The sequence below is a fragment of the Pogoniulus pusillus genome, chromosome 1, assembly GCF_015220805.1.
Source record: "Pogoniulus pusillus isolate bPogPus1 chromosome 1, bPogPus1.pri, whole genome shotgun sequence".
Taxonomy (NCBI): domain Eukaryota; kingdom Metazoa; phylum Chordata; class Aves; order Piciformes; family Lybiidae; genus Pogoniulus; species Pogoniulus pusillus.
This window is the reverse complement of record NC_087264.1, coordinates 41670189-41686012: the sequence shown is the minus strand read 5'-3', so window position 1 is coordinate 41686012 and position 15824 is coordinate 41670189. Positions and strand designations below refer to the sequence as shown.

General features: G+C 43.8%; 1 protein-coding gene across 8 annotated transcripts in view; it reads right to left on the bottom strand.

Annotated features, from left to right (window-relative positions):
* Window positions 1-15824, bottom strand: part of GPATCH2L (G-patch domain containing 2 like) — a 90350-nt gene that overhangs the window by 32187 nt on the left and 42339 nt on the right. For 3 of the 8 annotated variants that reach the window (XM_064150222.1, XM_064150203.1, XM_064150230.1), the window contains exons 2-5: window positions 13843-14075; window positions 10294-10961; window positions 3641-3705; window positions 86-262 (exon numbers count right to left, since the gene is read on the bottom strand). In XM_064150222.1, coding sequence (XP_064006292.1) covers window positions 86-262; window positions 3641-3705; window positions 10294-10961; window positions 13843-14075 — 1143 coding nt within the window. Of the gene's footprint in view, window positions 1-85; window positions 263-3640; window positions 3706-10293; window positions 10962-11060; window positions 11131-11828; window positions 14076-15824 lie in introns of those variants that run through there. The other 5 variants (XM_064150233.1, XM_064150250.1, XM_064150211.1 and 2 more) reach the window with 5 other exon arrangements.

Genomic DNA, 15824 nt, shown 5'->3' with positions numbered 1-15824 from the left:
TTTAAATTACAGCACCTACAAAGAGAATCTACTCTTGCCATCACTTCAGAAGTTTCTAACACATAATATTCCTTATGAACCTTACCTCTCTGAGCTGGCCGTGATGGCAACAGGAATGTGGAATCTGAGAGCTTGTCAAGGCCTGAATCAATATGCTCCACCTCAGATCGGTGGTCAGCTCCCCACTTGGGAAGAAGATTTGGTACAGTGAATCCTGGAACACATTCTCCTTCATAAAACCAATCACTTTGCTCATCATCTCCTAAAGAAATAGGACAGAATTAATCCAAAATTAACACCATTGTGTCCTGAGACAGTCCCACAAAATATTACAGGTAGGTATTTCTGGATATGAAACAGTTGAAGACTCATTAGGAATTTCTTCCAGAATAGCCTTCTATTTGTATTCTGTTCCAATGATCTGCAGTAACTACAGGGCCTCACTAAATGCTTTAAACTATCCAATTCATCAGTATACAGAATTTCCCTGTAGAACAAAACCTTCTTTATAGATCTGCCTAGGGCAGCTTTAGCACTCTGCTGAGATTGAAATCTCGTCAACCTTAGTTCAGTGTTTTGTAATGTCTCATGCAGAACTCTTTCTCTGAAGTAATTACTCTGACAGCAGTAGAGGCCAATCACTTGCTACACGTTATAGGCTGTCACTGGAGAGACTTCAAAACATGGGAAGATCAGCAAGAGGAGCAAACTCACTGATGAGAAAGATCTCTAGTCCCTTAAGACAGCAGCTAAGAGGAGAACACATTTATCAGAAATGGTCACTCTGAGTGTAAGTACTAACCATGCTGTATCTCAATCAAAATTTCTTCAAATGTGTCAGAATTACAAATCCTCTGCAAGACTCCAGCAGCTGCAACAGAACTCAAAACCAAAGCCCCCATAAAGCAGGGTCACTGTAATTAATGTTAGACTGCAACTGTCACAATTGCACCAGACATCATTCATCGCAAACCTGCCTGGCAAGAAATTCTCTGCTAACAGTAAAACATGAACAGTGTAAGACAAAAGCAGGAAGAGGGCAAAGACCCTGACACAATTTGCTTTTCAATAGTCCAACTAAGTAACAGTCTTAACTAATCACAAGGTATTTCACCTGGCCTTAAAAAACTAACACACTTGAATCAAGAAAAAACTCCCATTTGCCTGCCATTAAGTCTCACCTCAAGTATCTATGTCCATTTAGTCGCTTTTCCTCACCAAGTTACATTATTCCTGACTGAAGCCCAGCATGTCTACCCACAAACCTTGCCAGAAACAAACAAACAAACAAAACCAGATAATTAAAAAAAAACCCAAACAAACAAACAAACTCCTCCGCCTTAGTAAGAACGCTGCAATTTTGCACATAGCAGAAGCAGCACCAAAACCAACTCCAATGAGCCACAGGCAGGACAGACAGAACACCTCACCCCAAAGCTCCGAAATCGTTTTTTTCTTTCCCTGTGCTCATGACAAATACATTTAAAAATACAAATATCCCCACCCATCTTACAGTAAATTAAAACTAAGTAATATCTGATAGCTCTTCTAAGTGTTCATAATTTGTGCAAAACGATCTCTCCATTTTTTGGGTCTATGAACATAGCACTGTTGTATCTCAAATCACTGCTTTCACAAGACAAACTTTAACAACCAGGATCATGTGTGCTGATACCACAGTAATTTCTGCACTGAGAGATCCCAATGCATTTAAATAAAACAACAAAACCCCTAACAAACACACAGAAGGCTTACAATCTAAAACTAGGACCATTTTTTCCTCACACAAGTGAACTAGTAGCTGGAATTACAAAGATAACCTATTTAATTAGCAACAGCACAAATATTACATGACATAACCTCAAAAGGTGTGGAGGGGAACTACATTCAGTTTAAGTACACTGCTATTTTAAATTTCCCATTATTCAGTTTGGAATTGTACTAGAAAACTATTTCTAAGATGATGATCTGTGACCAAAAATAAAAAGTTTTGTGCTCTCTCCATCTCATTGAAGTGGAGAGCTGTTGCTAGAAAAAAGCAAAGGGAGATGTTTCTTATTAACTTGAAAGTGCAACAACATTTTTTTTACCCTTTTTAACATAACTGTAAGCTAAACCATCTTGGCCAGAAAGCTATTAAAGTGAAAACTGTTTGCACAGACAAAGGCATGATGACTAGAATATCAAATCTCTTCCACTACCTCGACAGGAAAGGCTGTAATTGCACTTTATTAATTTATTTAAGTAGTGTATTCTATGTGTTCTTGTATATTGAGTATCCTACTAGCAGTAGCAGGCAAATGTTAGTGTCTAAAATAGCACAAAAATCCAGGTCAAGTATATAGGGCAAGCATATAGATATATGTGTGTGTATATATATATATACACACACACACACACAAAATCCAGTCTACACCAAACTTGCCTCAGGTGATGAAGTGAAAACTCACCACTTCAGTCACCACCCTGCTTCATTATCTGATATGCAAGTGCTCACTAATTTCAGCTCCCCCAGAACAGTCATCGGTAGAAAGTGAGGACGAAGTATTTGACTTTTCTGTTGTTTTTGAAGAATGGGATGCTGGAAACAGTTACTTTTCAGCAAAGGTCAACACTAATATTTGAAATCCTCTAAGGGAAAGTATCAGAACTATCCAACAGATCATCTCCACAGCCTAACACATCATCAGAAAACATGTAAGTGTGTTTGCTGGTTTGCTGCCTCAAACACATACCTGAGTTAGTACAAGCTAGTGGAAGCAGCATTTCCTACTGAGTTCCTGGTAATGCTTCATTTAGCTCTCATACATTCCCAGGAGAGATTTCAATGAAATCTTAGCTTGTGAAACGTGACAAAATGAGAATGCACATTAACAGAAGCAGTGCAGAATTACAGGTCTCTAGGGTCACGCTCCACCTGCTCCAAATAGAACAGTTCTGAGTGCTTCTGTGCCTAGCACAACCTCTTCCACGCTTACTTCTGCCATATCCCCTCATAAACTGGACACTGTGCTGTCACTGATAAATAAAACCAGAGTACACTCCACACTCAAAGTTCTTAAGAAACTATTTCTACAGCTGATATTGAAAATACTAGAGCCAGCCAATGCATAACAGTGCAAGGGCCGAATGTACATATAAAGAAACGAATCCTGTTGAATATTACTGTTGTCTTCGCACAGTTCTTACATGATCTGGCAGTACTAATACATTATATTTTTTCCTGTCTTCTCTTCCTGCCCACAGAGAAAACAACAGATTCAGGCACTAATGGTCCGCACGACAACAATTAAATCACCTATAAAAACAGATCATAAGCACTGCTCTTTCATGATGGAGATTTCTAGAACTCCTCTTGTATTTCTGTGCCTTTCCATAATCGTAGATTGTTATATTGCAAATATTATGGATCTCATACACAGAGTATTCCAGCAGGAAGAGTGTATTGTTATCAAAAATCACACCTTTGTAGCCTTCAGTTAATTTCTTAACTTCTAGCTCCTCAATGCTACTGGCCTTTATCCCATACTTCCCTCTCTGTCCTTCTTCAATCACAGGTTTTTCTTTGTATTTGTAAAGAAAGTAAAATAAAAAAACAAATCACAAGCAACACACGAGGAAAATCACAGACAGTTGTTACCTTGGCGGCCCTCATCGTTGGTGAACAGGCCAGCATCACTGCTGCTGCATACACTGCTGGTTTCACTGGAACAAAAACAAAAACATTCTTACAACTGCAGTGGATACAAATCAAACCCCACTTCATTTTTACTAGCTTCTCTGAGCCCAAAATGCTTTACATATCTCACAAAAATTGCATTGCTGACTCTAGCATGAGACATAATTGCTTTCTGTTAAAACCTAGCGATTCTGCATCACTTGAAATAGAATCCTGTATCTAGGCTAGGTCTAAGTTATCAAAAAGTAATTAATACAATGGCATTTGCCTCGGGTACTAGAGTTAATAACCTAACTATGACATTGTCCGTAACACTCACTAGGAAATTAAGTGCAGTTAACAATTCTTTCCTTGGATCAATTTACAGCTACTGAAAATCATCTGATTTTTTTTCAGCTTCAGATTACTTTTTCTCAAGAATGTTACACAAGTATAGAAACACACCCTTCTATGGCAAATTTATTTTATGTGGAGGGAAGAGCAGTTGATGCATGCACAACTCTTCAGCTACATATCTTAGCACAGCATGACTTGCTGCTGCTAAATGCAACCTCATTACAAAACACTTCGCATTTGCTGAAGCAGTTACAGAAGACTTAATTCTTGAACCAAAGAATTAATATAGAAATTAACATGTAGAAAGACGTTAATTGACTGTAAAGCTGGAGGAATATTTGTAGCATAAGTACACGCTCAGGTCAGACCTAAGCATCTGATGGCTTTAACACCGACATTAATTCAGTCCTTGGACACTTTAAGCAATACTTCATCTGATTTAGCTGAGAGATAGCAGAACAAGCAGACCCTATTTACCGCTCACTCCCTCAGCACCAAGGCCTTAGAGGCGAGTGTCACGTGTTAACTCAGCACTAGAACTGATGTCCAGTCAGGGCACACTGTTAGAAAGCAATCCCAGGTCCCTCTATTCCAAAGAAATCAGATGATGTTAGACACCAGCATCAAATGGGGATCCCTCAATTCAAAAGGCTGAAGGATGAGAGACCACAAGATGTCACCCCAAAGAACTGCAGGCACATAATAAAACTCCATTTCGTGAGCATATTAATGCTCTTAGAAGATGAACTCTAAAGTGTAGCCAAATCAACTTCTCATGATGGGTCTTCTACAAACTCTGCGTATTCACCGTTGTATAAGGGCCATTTAAGGGATAAATGGTCAGTACATCATCCCCACAATTCAATATGTCAATTAATACCAAATTCCAAATCAATACAGGGTTTGACTACCTACTCCCCTCCCACATATATACCATAGCAACTAAGGGCAAAGACTGAGAACCATGAGCCATTCATTTCACCCCTAGCTCTCCTACCAACTCCCTGTATGACCCTAGGCAAATATTGTGTCTGCTTTCCCTCTTGAAAGCCTGGATTAATAGTCCTCAGAAGCAGCAGACGCAAGGATTGAGTGAATACTTCATAAGTGTTTTAGCAGTCTCAGAAAGAAAAAAGTATCAAGATTCCACATCACAGTAGTTTCAGCATCCTTTTGTACAGGGAGCTCTGTAGTTCCTAATAGATAAACACTACTGCTAGTGCTTTACTGGAGCAAACTTTCACAGGTCTCACATTCTTCACCACTCCTTTCACACTTCAGAGATGAACACAAACTATACTCCTACATAAGCCTTTCAGCAGGTCCAGTAAGCACTGATTAATGACCTCCACTTGCAAAGGAGGCTACTTACCTTAACCATGACATAATGAATGCTATTGATCCAACAAGCTACTGCTATAGAGTGTTATTGATCACCCAATCTTTGGTTAAAATGGTCCTCATTTAGCAATTTCACTGTTGCAAACACCTGGAGCAAAGCCTGCTTATAATTAAATAGTTTGGGGGAGTTAAAGTGAGAGGTGACAGACAGAGATCTCAGGTTTCCCCCATTTATTCTTTTGCGTGAGCTACTGTTTGTGTCAGGAGTGATATTGATTTTCTATAAAAATAAGAAAACAAGAGGCACCAAGGGGCTGCAGAAGGTCAGGCTGGGCTGGAGAAGGAGGGGAAGCTGAACACTCTGTCTTTGTCACTTGCCTTTCAAGAGAAAGGATTTTTTTCTTTACGGAGACTGGCCTTCAATTCATCAGCTTAGCCAGGCTCTTGACTGCCACTGCAGGCTGTCATCGACGGGTCTCCCTTCTCAAGGGTAAAGCAACTGTACAGCACACTCAGGATGAGCATTGGGTACACAACCAGGTTGGAATACTGTACTGGTTTTGGCTGGAATACAGTTACATTTTGTAATGTAATGTAACTTGTAACGACAGGGGAGCTCTCTCCTTGGTGGTGTTCAAGGCTAGGTTGGATGAGGCCTTGAGCAACCTGTTCTAATGAGAGGTGTCTCTGCCTATGGCAGGGGGGTGGAACTGGATGATCTCTGAAGTCTCTTCCAACCTAAACCATTCTATGATTCTATGATATTCTTCATAGTAGATTTATGGCATGAGGTTTTGGATTTGTGACCAAAACAGTGCTGGTAATACACTGATGTTTTATTTATTGCTCAACAGTGCTGAAGAGGCCATCTCTCCTTCTTAGGTTGCACCGACAGCAAGCAGATCTGCAGTTTCCTGAACCAATGAAGCAAGTAAGGAACACATCCAGCACAGTCTCAAGCTGTGACAGGATGTTAGGTGGAAGTTCTTCACACAGAGAGTGATTTACCATTGGAATGGGCTGCCCAGGTAGGTAGTGGAGTAGCCATTCCTGGAGGTGTTCAAGAAAAGACTGGATGAGGCACTTAGTGCCATGGTCTAGTTGATTGGACAAGGCTGAGTGATAGGTTGGACTGGATGATCTTGGAGGTCTCTTCCAATCTGGTCGATTCTATGACAGCTGACCCTAACTGACTAAAGAGATATCCCACACCATATGATGTTATGCCCAGCAATAAAAGCTGGGGGAAAGGAAGAGGGGACGGTTGGAAGCTATGGTGTATTGATTTCCCCTAGTAGCTGTTACACATGATGGAGCCTTGCTGCCCTGGAGATGGTTGAACATCTGTTTGCCAACAAGAAGTAGTGAATTAATTCCTTGTCTTGCTTTGCTTGTGCATATGGGTTTTGCTTAACCTATTAAACCAAATTTATCTCAGCCCATGAGTTTTCTCGCTTTCCCAACTCTCCCCATGATCCCGCCCAGACAACTGAATGGGTGGTAGGGTGAGGCTTAGCTGCCAATCAGGATTAAATCAACAGATACATCAGCAGCAAGGCAGTGAAGTCTACAGAGCATTGATGGGTCAGTGTAACCCTCAGTTTGAAAAAGCCATATTAATAGTTATGGCACTTGAGAGCAGATTAGACAAACTGCACACCTCTTACAAGTAAGCACATCTTTCAAAGAGATTATTCAGGCAGCTCCTGCACTATGGTCTGTTCTGCCTTCAAGTCAAATCCAGAGCATTCTGGGAGTGCTCAGCTTAGACCAACAGGAGAAAGAACTTCAGTAATCAAATAAATAACCTACCTTTGCTTTATTACAGAAGCAGGGAGTCTCAAAGCATTAAGGGACTGAAGAGCACTTTACTTCTGAAGTATTAAGGCTCTTAGCAGTTAATTGTTACCTTTGCACAAATATACAAATGGCCACTTAAACCAAGACCATTTGCTGCTTCTGTTGTTTCCACAATCATTTATAGATGAGGCTTTGAGCCACATCATTACCTAATTTAGAACCATCACCCTTTCCTCATCATGTTCCTGTGCATTCTTCCACCTCCCAGCTTGTGTTCACATATTGCCATGTTTGGCAAACAATTTCAAAGATTTTATTTCAAGCTTGCTTTGAATCACAATATGCAGTGCATCTTCATTTGGGAAAAGTCCAAGGTGCAGTCCCAGCTGCAGTCCCAGATTAAACTATAAAAACTACCTCCTCATTATAGGATTCTTATCCAAAGCTTTCTATGTGAATGGGAGTTTATCTACTGAATACAGCACAGTTTTGATCTGCCTGAGGATAAAGAGCCTTCTAGAAAGCACTGAAAAGTCTGGGTGTTTTAGTATTTGCATTCCTACACAACCAAGAAAAGCAAGTGTTAGTGGAGGGGAGAAAAAACAGATTAGTTTGCCTACAAACAAATAAACCAGTTTGCCTAATTTCTTGACACTCCTCTCTGCTAGAGCAGTAATAGTATAACCAATTCAGGATCAAAGTGTTTCCTAAATCACCAGATCACCAGACTTATTACAAGGCCCAGAAACCATATCAGTCACTTTCCCTCCCATCAGCTTATGATGGCAATCATACCATTCTCCTAGGCATCTAATTTTCTCCTCCTTTTCTCAGAGCATGTCCTTGTTATACATCTGTGCAAAGTACAGAAAAAAAACAGCTCAGCTAGAGCACAGAGAGAACGAGGTAAGCACAGCCAATTTCACTCTGCTGCTAGCAGCAAAGAGCTAAATTTAGAGCAGCAGAGACCAAAACACGATCCTTCACTGCTGTAAGGATATTCTGCAGTGAAGAGGGTATACCTCTTTCCAACTTTGACCCTCCCTAGTGAGTCATAGCACAGATCACACATGTGGTGTTGAAGAGGTCAAATATTCTAACCTCTGGCTTTCCAAAGAGAATCACAAGGATTTGGCAGCAGATGGTAAATGTCATTTGATGCAGATGCTTGCACAATAATTAGTTTGAGAGCAAGGGACAAGCGAGACAGAACAAAGTGATCTCCCAGCATGGTCCTCAAGTAACAGTCCAGACAAAGCTGTTTGTTTACTCTTTCAAAGGCTGGCACAAATAAAGGCTGGATGAAAGCCGGCTGGTTTAAGTTCAAGCTTGACATGATGGAACAGACTGACTGGCGAAGAAAAAGTTCTCAAGGAACGCTGTCCATCGCTGCCACATCAAGTCAGGGTATCTCTCAGCCCATCACCACTGACGTGCAACATTTCAGGGGCTACTCAGCACATTCCCTTTCCTGGACTACAAACAACTAGCTCTGAAAATATAAAACTGCTTCTGAGTAGCAAAAAAGGCATCCAGGAGTCTCTCGAAAAGGCCCACTTTGTGCCCCATTTTTAAAATTAAAAAGTTACTATATTGCTTTTTAAGGAGAAAAAAAGACACTTTTTTGCTACTTCCACCCTGTAAAGTTTACATACATACCACACCAATTCAGAAAAAATGCAATAGTGGTCCCCTGGATCAGGACAGTGAAGTTGTATTACACACTATGCTCTTGACTGGCTCTCAGAAAATACCATAGAGAAGTCTGTATTTCCAGATATTACACAGGAAGCCCTTGATACACAAGTGCCACCTGTCCACTATGACAAACTGCAGGAGGTAGGCATCCAGAACACATCAATGAACCTTAACATATGAGCAATTATACTGGATCAAACAATTACTTTCCAAAGTCAGTGTTCTCTGTCTGATAGTGTCTATTATGGTGGACGCTTGAGGAAAGAATACAAGAACACGACAAATACAGACTGCCTGTTACCTCTGCATATTTCTCAAGCTTCTAACACTCAGCAGATTCAGGATTTCATGAGCCACATCTTCCATCTGGAATGCAGTGCTCAACAGCCCCTGATCAATCTATTCTCCACATCCTCCTTTTGGAAATAAGTACTTAAGTTTTTACCTCTACAATGTTACACAGTGGAGTCCCAAACCTTGTACTTCAAGGAACAAATACTTTTTCTGCTGTTTGTCTCCTCCTTCTTACACAATACAATTAGGAAATAAACAAGATTGCTCACTTTCTGTATGCCGTTCATTAAGAAATCTCCATTCAGTTCTCAGTAGTTGTTTATTTTCTAAGCTGAAAAATCTTTTCATACAGAACCAGTTCTATAACCCCCAAACCTTCCACAGAAAGAATAAAAGTCACACTTCAAGGGGAAAACGTCCCAAGAGTGACACATAATTCAAACTACAACATTTATGTGTCTTGTTTTCATCTCTTGTATGAGATTCTGCCACAAATGCACTAACGTTCTCCAAAACGGGACATGGAGGCATGCCAGACCCCGCTGTTTGAACAGGCTTATTCTCTAAGTAATGCAAGTTTTCCCCAAATTCTTTAACTTCTCACTACATTGTCCCCACAGCTAGCCTTCCAGGACCTTACTCCAGATCCAGAGCAGAGATCCAGAATCACGAACAAGATGTTTTGACTGAGGTTTACACAGTACCTGCTCAGAGCAATCACAACAGGAGATCTCATCTGTTCTCTACTACTACTCATGGTAAATTCTGAAAACAAGAAATTAAATCTGTTTGTATCAATCATGCAAGACAAGCACCAAGAGGTGAGTTTGCTCTCTAAACCTTAGGCCGCAAGCATGCCACTTTGTAGCAGCTGCAGGGCCACAGACACTTCAGAGGGCTCCTTGTATAACAGAAGCCAAAACACATTAGCTTGCCAAGTTTTCAAGGAAGTGCTGTTGGTCATCAGTACAGCACTAACAGGAAAGAAATCTAGTTTAGAAGCAGCTGAGATATTTATCCTCTTCAAAAAGAGAATAGCGCTGAATAATTTTGATGAGAACTTTTGAAAGCAAGGTACAGGATTCACAAGCAGCTGCACACAAAGTGACTATCTGACTAGCACAAAGAAGAAACCAAGATCTCACCATTCTGACATGTTTTCATCTGAGCCCTGTTTCTGCTCATCTGCTTCACACTCCATCCGCTCCTTCCTTCCACCTTTGCTGAGGAAGGGCCTGTTCTCTCCTGATTCACGACAGCCATGACTGGATGATGTCCAAGGAGTATTTTCTTTCCAGCGTGAAAGACGCTGTTTCTTGGCTGACTTGAACCTGCAGCCCCTCTCATAGTTCCACTCTGACACCCTGAGCTTTTGCTGGAGACTGGCAGCCACCTCAGATGTCACACGTTTCACTTTCCGTCGGCGCCTGAGAGGTCGACAGGGTGCATTCTCTGTAAAGGAGTCTGACTCATGCCACGAGTGTTGCTTGCTCCTCAGAGTGGCACTGAGAGCTGGGTGTCGTTTGGCCACTGCCATGTCATCAGAGTCACTAAAATTGGCTGTCAGCACCTCACGGCAATCCTTGACAGCTTCGTCCAAGCTTGACTCTGAGGCCTCACTGTAGCAGCAGGCATGCTCTGCCTGATGTGTGAAGTCTGAGCGTCGTTTACGACCCCGTCTCTTGCGAAGCTGCCGCCGCTGCTGCCGTGGACTTAGGGCCATCTCTTCCCATAGCTCCCCTAGTTTGTTTTGTTCTGAAGTTTGCTCTAAGGCTGAGGCCAGGTCATGCACCAGTTCATCCATTGGCAATGCCTACAAAAAAATGACAACAGACAATTATCACCAGCCACAAATGCCACTAGCCTAGAGCATGCTATAGCTTCTGTAACGTTAACCAAGTTACATACTTACTTCAGAGTTGTCTTGGAGAACCCAATGCAAGACAACTGCCACTTCCTGGGCTAACGCTTACTCCCTCCTTCTGCAAGGATTAGATCATTTTTCTAACCACAGTAGCAGAGATCTTGACATTGCAGGAGCTGGGTCAAGTGCTTTCTGTCTGGAAAGGCCTTAAGGTTGCAGCTTTTGCATTGAAGCAACACGCTGTATTACACATCTTAAGGCTATGACAGCCAACAACTAGGTTACCAACTGTTGCCAGTAAGCCACAGAGAAGGATTAGCCTACTCAGTAAACAAAGTCTTCCAAAAAGTAGACAAGCAGCAAAGCTGAGGGTAGAACAGATACTTTGTAAGCCGGCATCAGCACAAGGGGGAAATGAGGAGCGCAGGACCCTGCGCTCCTTAGAACAGCGTATATGAGACCAAGCCCCAACTCCTACTGACAAAAAATCCCATCGCTTCCACTCAGGACGGTCAGTATGCCAAGCCCAAAGTCCTGCCGAAATCCCTCACCCCACCACCTCCCTCTCCCTGCTCATGTCTTACAGTAGTGGGATTTCTCTTCCCACCTCCCACCGGGCTCAAACACCCGCACTTCCAGCCCGGGGGAGCACCTGCTGCCGCAGGCCGTCCTCCTCAGTCCGAGCGCCCTCAGGGTACCCGGCCCCGCCGCCTCCCTCCTCTGAGAAGCCAGCGCTTCCGCCAGGCGCCCCCGCCGGGAAAGCACTACCCTCACCGCTCTCCTTCCCGCCCCCACCGCCCCTCGGCCGGGCCTTACCGCCACCCCGCTCACCGCCCAGCGTCCCGCTCCGCACCCCCTCGTCACCGGCGCTTCCGGCCTCCCCGGGCCACTTCCTCCTCGGCCGCCCCGCCTGCAGGGCGGGTCTGGCGGCGGCGGGGCGGGCGAGGGTTGGCCCGGCCGAGAGGCCGCTGCGAGCCGCACGGCGGCCTCCCGGCCTGCAGAGCTCCGCCCCGCCTCTCAGACCGGGAACGCCAGCGTGTTGGTGGCTTCTCGGTACCGGTTTGCGCTCCGCTGTCGGAGCCGCTGCAGACCAGTTACCTGCTAACGGGGCAGCCTTCGCAATAGACTTACCCTTTAGTTGTGTCCCCCCCCTTTTTTTTGGGGGTGTGTGTGTGTTTTTCTTTTAATAAACTCAGTACTCAAAGTCCTCCATTTCGCTGCTGTAACTAATTTCCAACCTGACGTGCACAATTACAGTTATCTCCTACATCACCGCCTCATCTCTCCTCGAGCCTTGTACCTCTTCTCGTCCTGTTTTACACAGCACTAGCAGCCATCAGAGTAAAGCCAGCTGTGACCCTGCCAACATCCACTTCTGCCTAGCATTCCTTTTTATTTCCACTCTTCCACCTTTGTTTTGCTGGCTGCTGTTTTTTTTCTTTAACCCAGCCGACTGCACTGACGTTCAAGCCAACACCAGTTCGTTTTCAAGTCAGGGCATCAGAGGTGCTGCTGAAGCTCAGGTATATGATGTTTGTGACAATCTCTTCACTAATTTTGTAAATTCTATGAAAGAAAGTAATCATGTTTGTCTGATGTGATTTGTTCTCTATAAATCCATCCTGCTGCTTATGGCTCGTAGATCTCTTACCCATTGGTGGAATTTTTGTTCTGTTTTGGTTTTGTTTTGTTGTTTTTTTTACTGCCTCATTTTATTCCATCGTGTCACCAGGAACAGAAGTTACTCTGAAAGGATGATAATTGCCAAGATCACTGCCTCTTTACTCTCTGCTCAAAGACTAGTAAAGCACTTGCTTTTTCTTAGTCCTCTGGAACCCTCCCTAGTTTGTCAAGATACTTAAAAAATAACCAAATCCTGGACTTTGCCACTAACTCCTGCATGCCTATAGGACTGTCATCATTTAGCTTGACAGAGATTTCTACATATTGTTTCTCTACCTAGTCCTCTATGTCAGTCTGAGCTGTCACTTTAACATTTTCATTACCTTTAAGCTCTTTGAGAAATTTCCTTGGAAAAGAAATATTAGAAGAAGAAAATCAGTCATTAGGTAGATAATTGCTATCTTGTTTCCAATAGCTGACTTCATTTAGGTTCATTTCTGCGCACCAATTTGTCTGTACAAGTCTGTCTTTGCTTTTTTTTTAACAACACTTTTGGTGGTAGTAAGTCACCCTACTTCAGTATTTTGTTTTTCTGCCAGCTTCCTATTTCTAATACAGGAGTCTTCTTTTTACTCTCAGATCTGAGAGCCAATCCTTCCTAAAATCTAATCCTGTTCCACCACTGCAATCCCTTTTCATGCTTCAGGACATAAACCAGCTACAAACTGTCTGCGTTAGAGAGAAACTCCCCTGATGGGAAGGTTATTCTGTAAACATCCACTTCAGAGCTTCTCACCCCTTCATTTCAAGCACTCAGTGCTGACTGTCATTCCAGGCAAGATAACAAACCAGTCAAACAATTATGTACACAAAATACTATGTTTGGATGTCTTGCAGAGATGGCAACAGAAGCCCACTCTGTTTTCTTCTCCCTTCGTTTCCCCAACGAGTTCACTGTTTTTCTGTTGGTCAACAAATTGTTTTGCAGCTGGTATAAACTGTACTCCCCTTGGCCAGTTTCATTTGCCATTTTTCACATTTGAAACCACATTTCAGCAGATGCCAGCGTTTGGCCCGAGTCAAGGCAACGAACTGGTGCGCATGGCTGTGCAAAGCATTCGGCACTCTTAGACCAGTTATACATTGTTATACATCACTGCGTTTTGTACCTACGGGTTTCTTTTTCCTGCCCAGAGACTGCGCTCACCAGCGCTAAACTGTTGCTGGGCCTGGAGGTGGGAGAGCAGATGTTCACTGCGAGATGTGTCTCCAAGGTGAGCAGGACAGGAAGCTTGGCTCTTGCTGCAAAACCTTCGCTCAGCTCTTCTCTGGCAGGCAGCGGAGAGGTACAGGCCAGTAGGACAGGGAGAGTCAGAGGGGTTGATGCTCTACCCAAGCAAATTATCTGCCTGGTCCCATGGTGTTTCTCAGTGAAACCTTCTAGGGGTTAAAAGAAAAAAAAAGAGACAGAAAGGGGACAAGAGACAAAGAGAGGAATAAAGTCAAAAAATGTGCCGTGAAGCTTCTTGCAGCAAAACGCAGAGAAAGTCATTTCCAACTTCTTTCATCTCGGAGATGAAGCCACTAAATAAAAGGGCAGCACAGAACACAAGGGCTTTTAATCTGTCTCATCTCCTTCATAATAACTGCAAATTTTCCCTGGGCTCCTGGGAGTGAGCCTCTTTCCTCTGTCTTTGCCTTATCTCCCCCCTCCATATTTCACAGCCAGCTCGGCTCCCCTCACTCGGCTGCCCCCGGCCTAGTCTCCGAGAGGCCTGTGGGAGCCGCCAGCTCCCAAGGCCTCATTGTTCCCGGCTTGGGAGGAAGCTCAGGGAGGGAATTGAAGGCAAGTCAAAGGGAAACGGCATCATCGCTGCTTCATTAATGGGAACCTTTCAGCAGCAAACATATCAGAGCGAGGTCTTTTCAGAGGCAGTAATTAGCAATTTGGAGCCTTCCCCCCTCAGGAGATGCGGCTGAGATCTAACAAGTGGGAGCAGTGCTCGGCTCCTTTCGCGCTTCATATTTATTGTTTTTTCACTTTCTCCATCTTCCTCCCATTGTCCAGCCTCCTCCTCGCTGCCAGATAAGGGCCCTTTATTAATCGCTCTCTTTTAATTCTTCATTAATGATAATAACTTTCTCTGGTGCACGGAGAGGAGTTAATCTTTCCTGAGCGCTGCGAAAGGACAGGGCTGGAAGGGAGGGGGCCAAGTAGCGCGCGGTGGACAAGGCTGTGCTGCTGCCTTGTCCTCCTGCCCCAGCGCCCAGCGGCAGCTTCTGAAGCCACAGGCTGTCGAGCTGCAAGACCACCATCGGAAAGTTTCAGCCAGTTTAGTCAAGCTGTGTGCTTTAGTGGGAGGTACCTTGGCTTAGAGATCCAGCCCTTACCAGAGACAAGGGGAGAGACCTTCTCTGCATGCCTTTGCTGACAAAAGCGGCGCCTGGGTGCTGTGGGCAAGGGGTGCAAGTTGAGGCATAGGAGGTTCCATGTAAGCCTGAGGAGGACTTTTTTCAGTGTGAAGGTGACAGAGCACTGGAACCAGCTGCCCAGGGATGTCGTGTAGTCTCCCTCTCTGGAGATATTCAAGAACCCTCTGGATGCATTCCAGCGTGATCTGCTCTAGGTAACCCTGCTCTGGCAGTGGGGGCTGGACCAGATGACCTTTCAAGGTCCCTACTAGACCCTGATATTCTATGATTAATGTGATTAACAGGTTGTGTCAATATGTCTTCTAAGAATGCTTCCTCAGACACCTTCAAAACTGAGCTTCCAACACTGCCCAAGCCAAAACAGCATCTGAATGTGGAAATAAATGGTATCTGGGATGCTCTGCACATGATGAGACCCTCTCTGGTGCCTCCTCCAGACAAGTAGTGCAGTCTTCTTTGAATTGCTTCAAGACACTTGGTGAACTGAAGAGGCCACTCTATGAATGGGGACATCTGCATGAGATGACTGCCACCAGGCTGGCCCGGCATAGGCAGCCCAGTGACAAAAGCTGAAAGAAGATGGCAAAGAACAAAAGAGGCTGCCATGCAAGCTGTGGCCACGTGCTTGGGGCTGCAGTCAGTGAATACCAGCCTCAAGAACACAGGTGTCAGAGGATGCTTACATAGCTAAGCTTCTCTTCTTAGTGTTTTGGTACCATTGCCTTCATGGGAACATCTGCAGTAATGACCACAGAT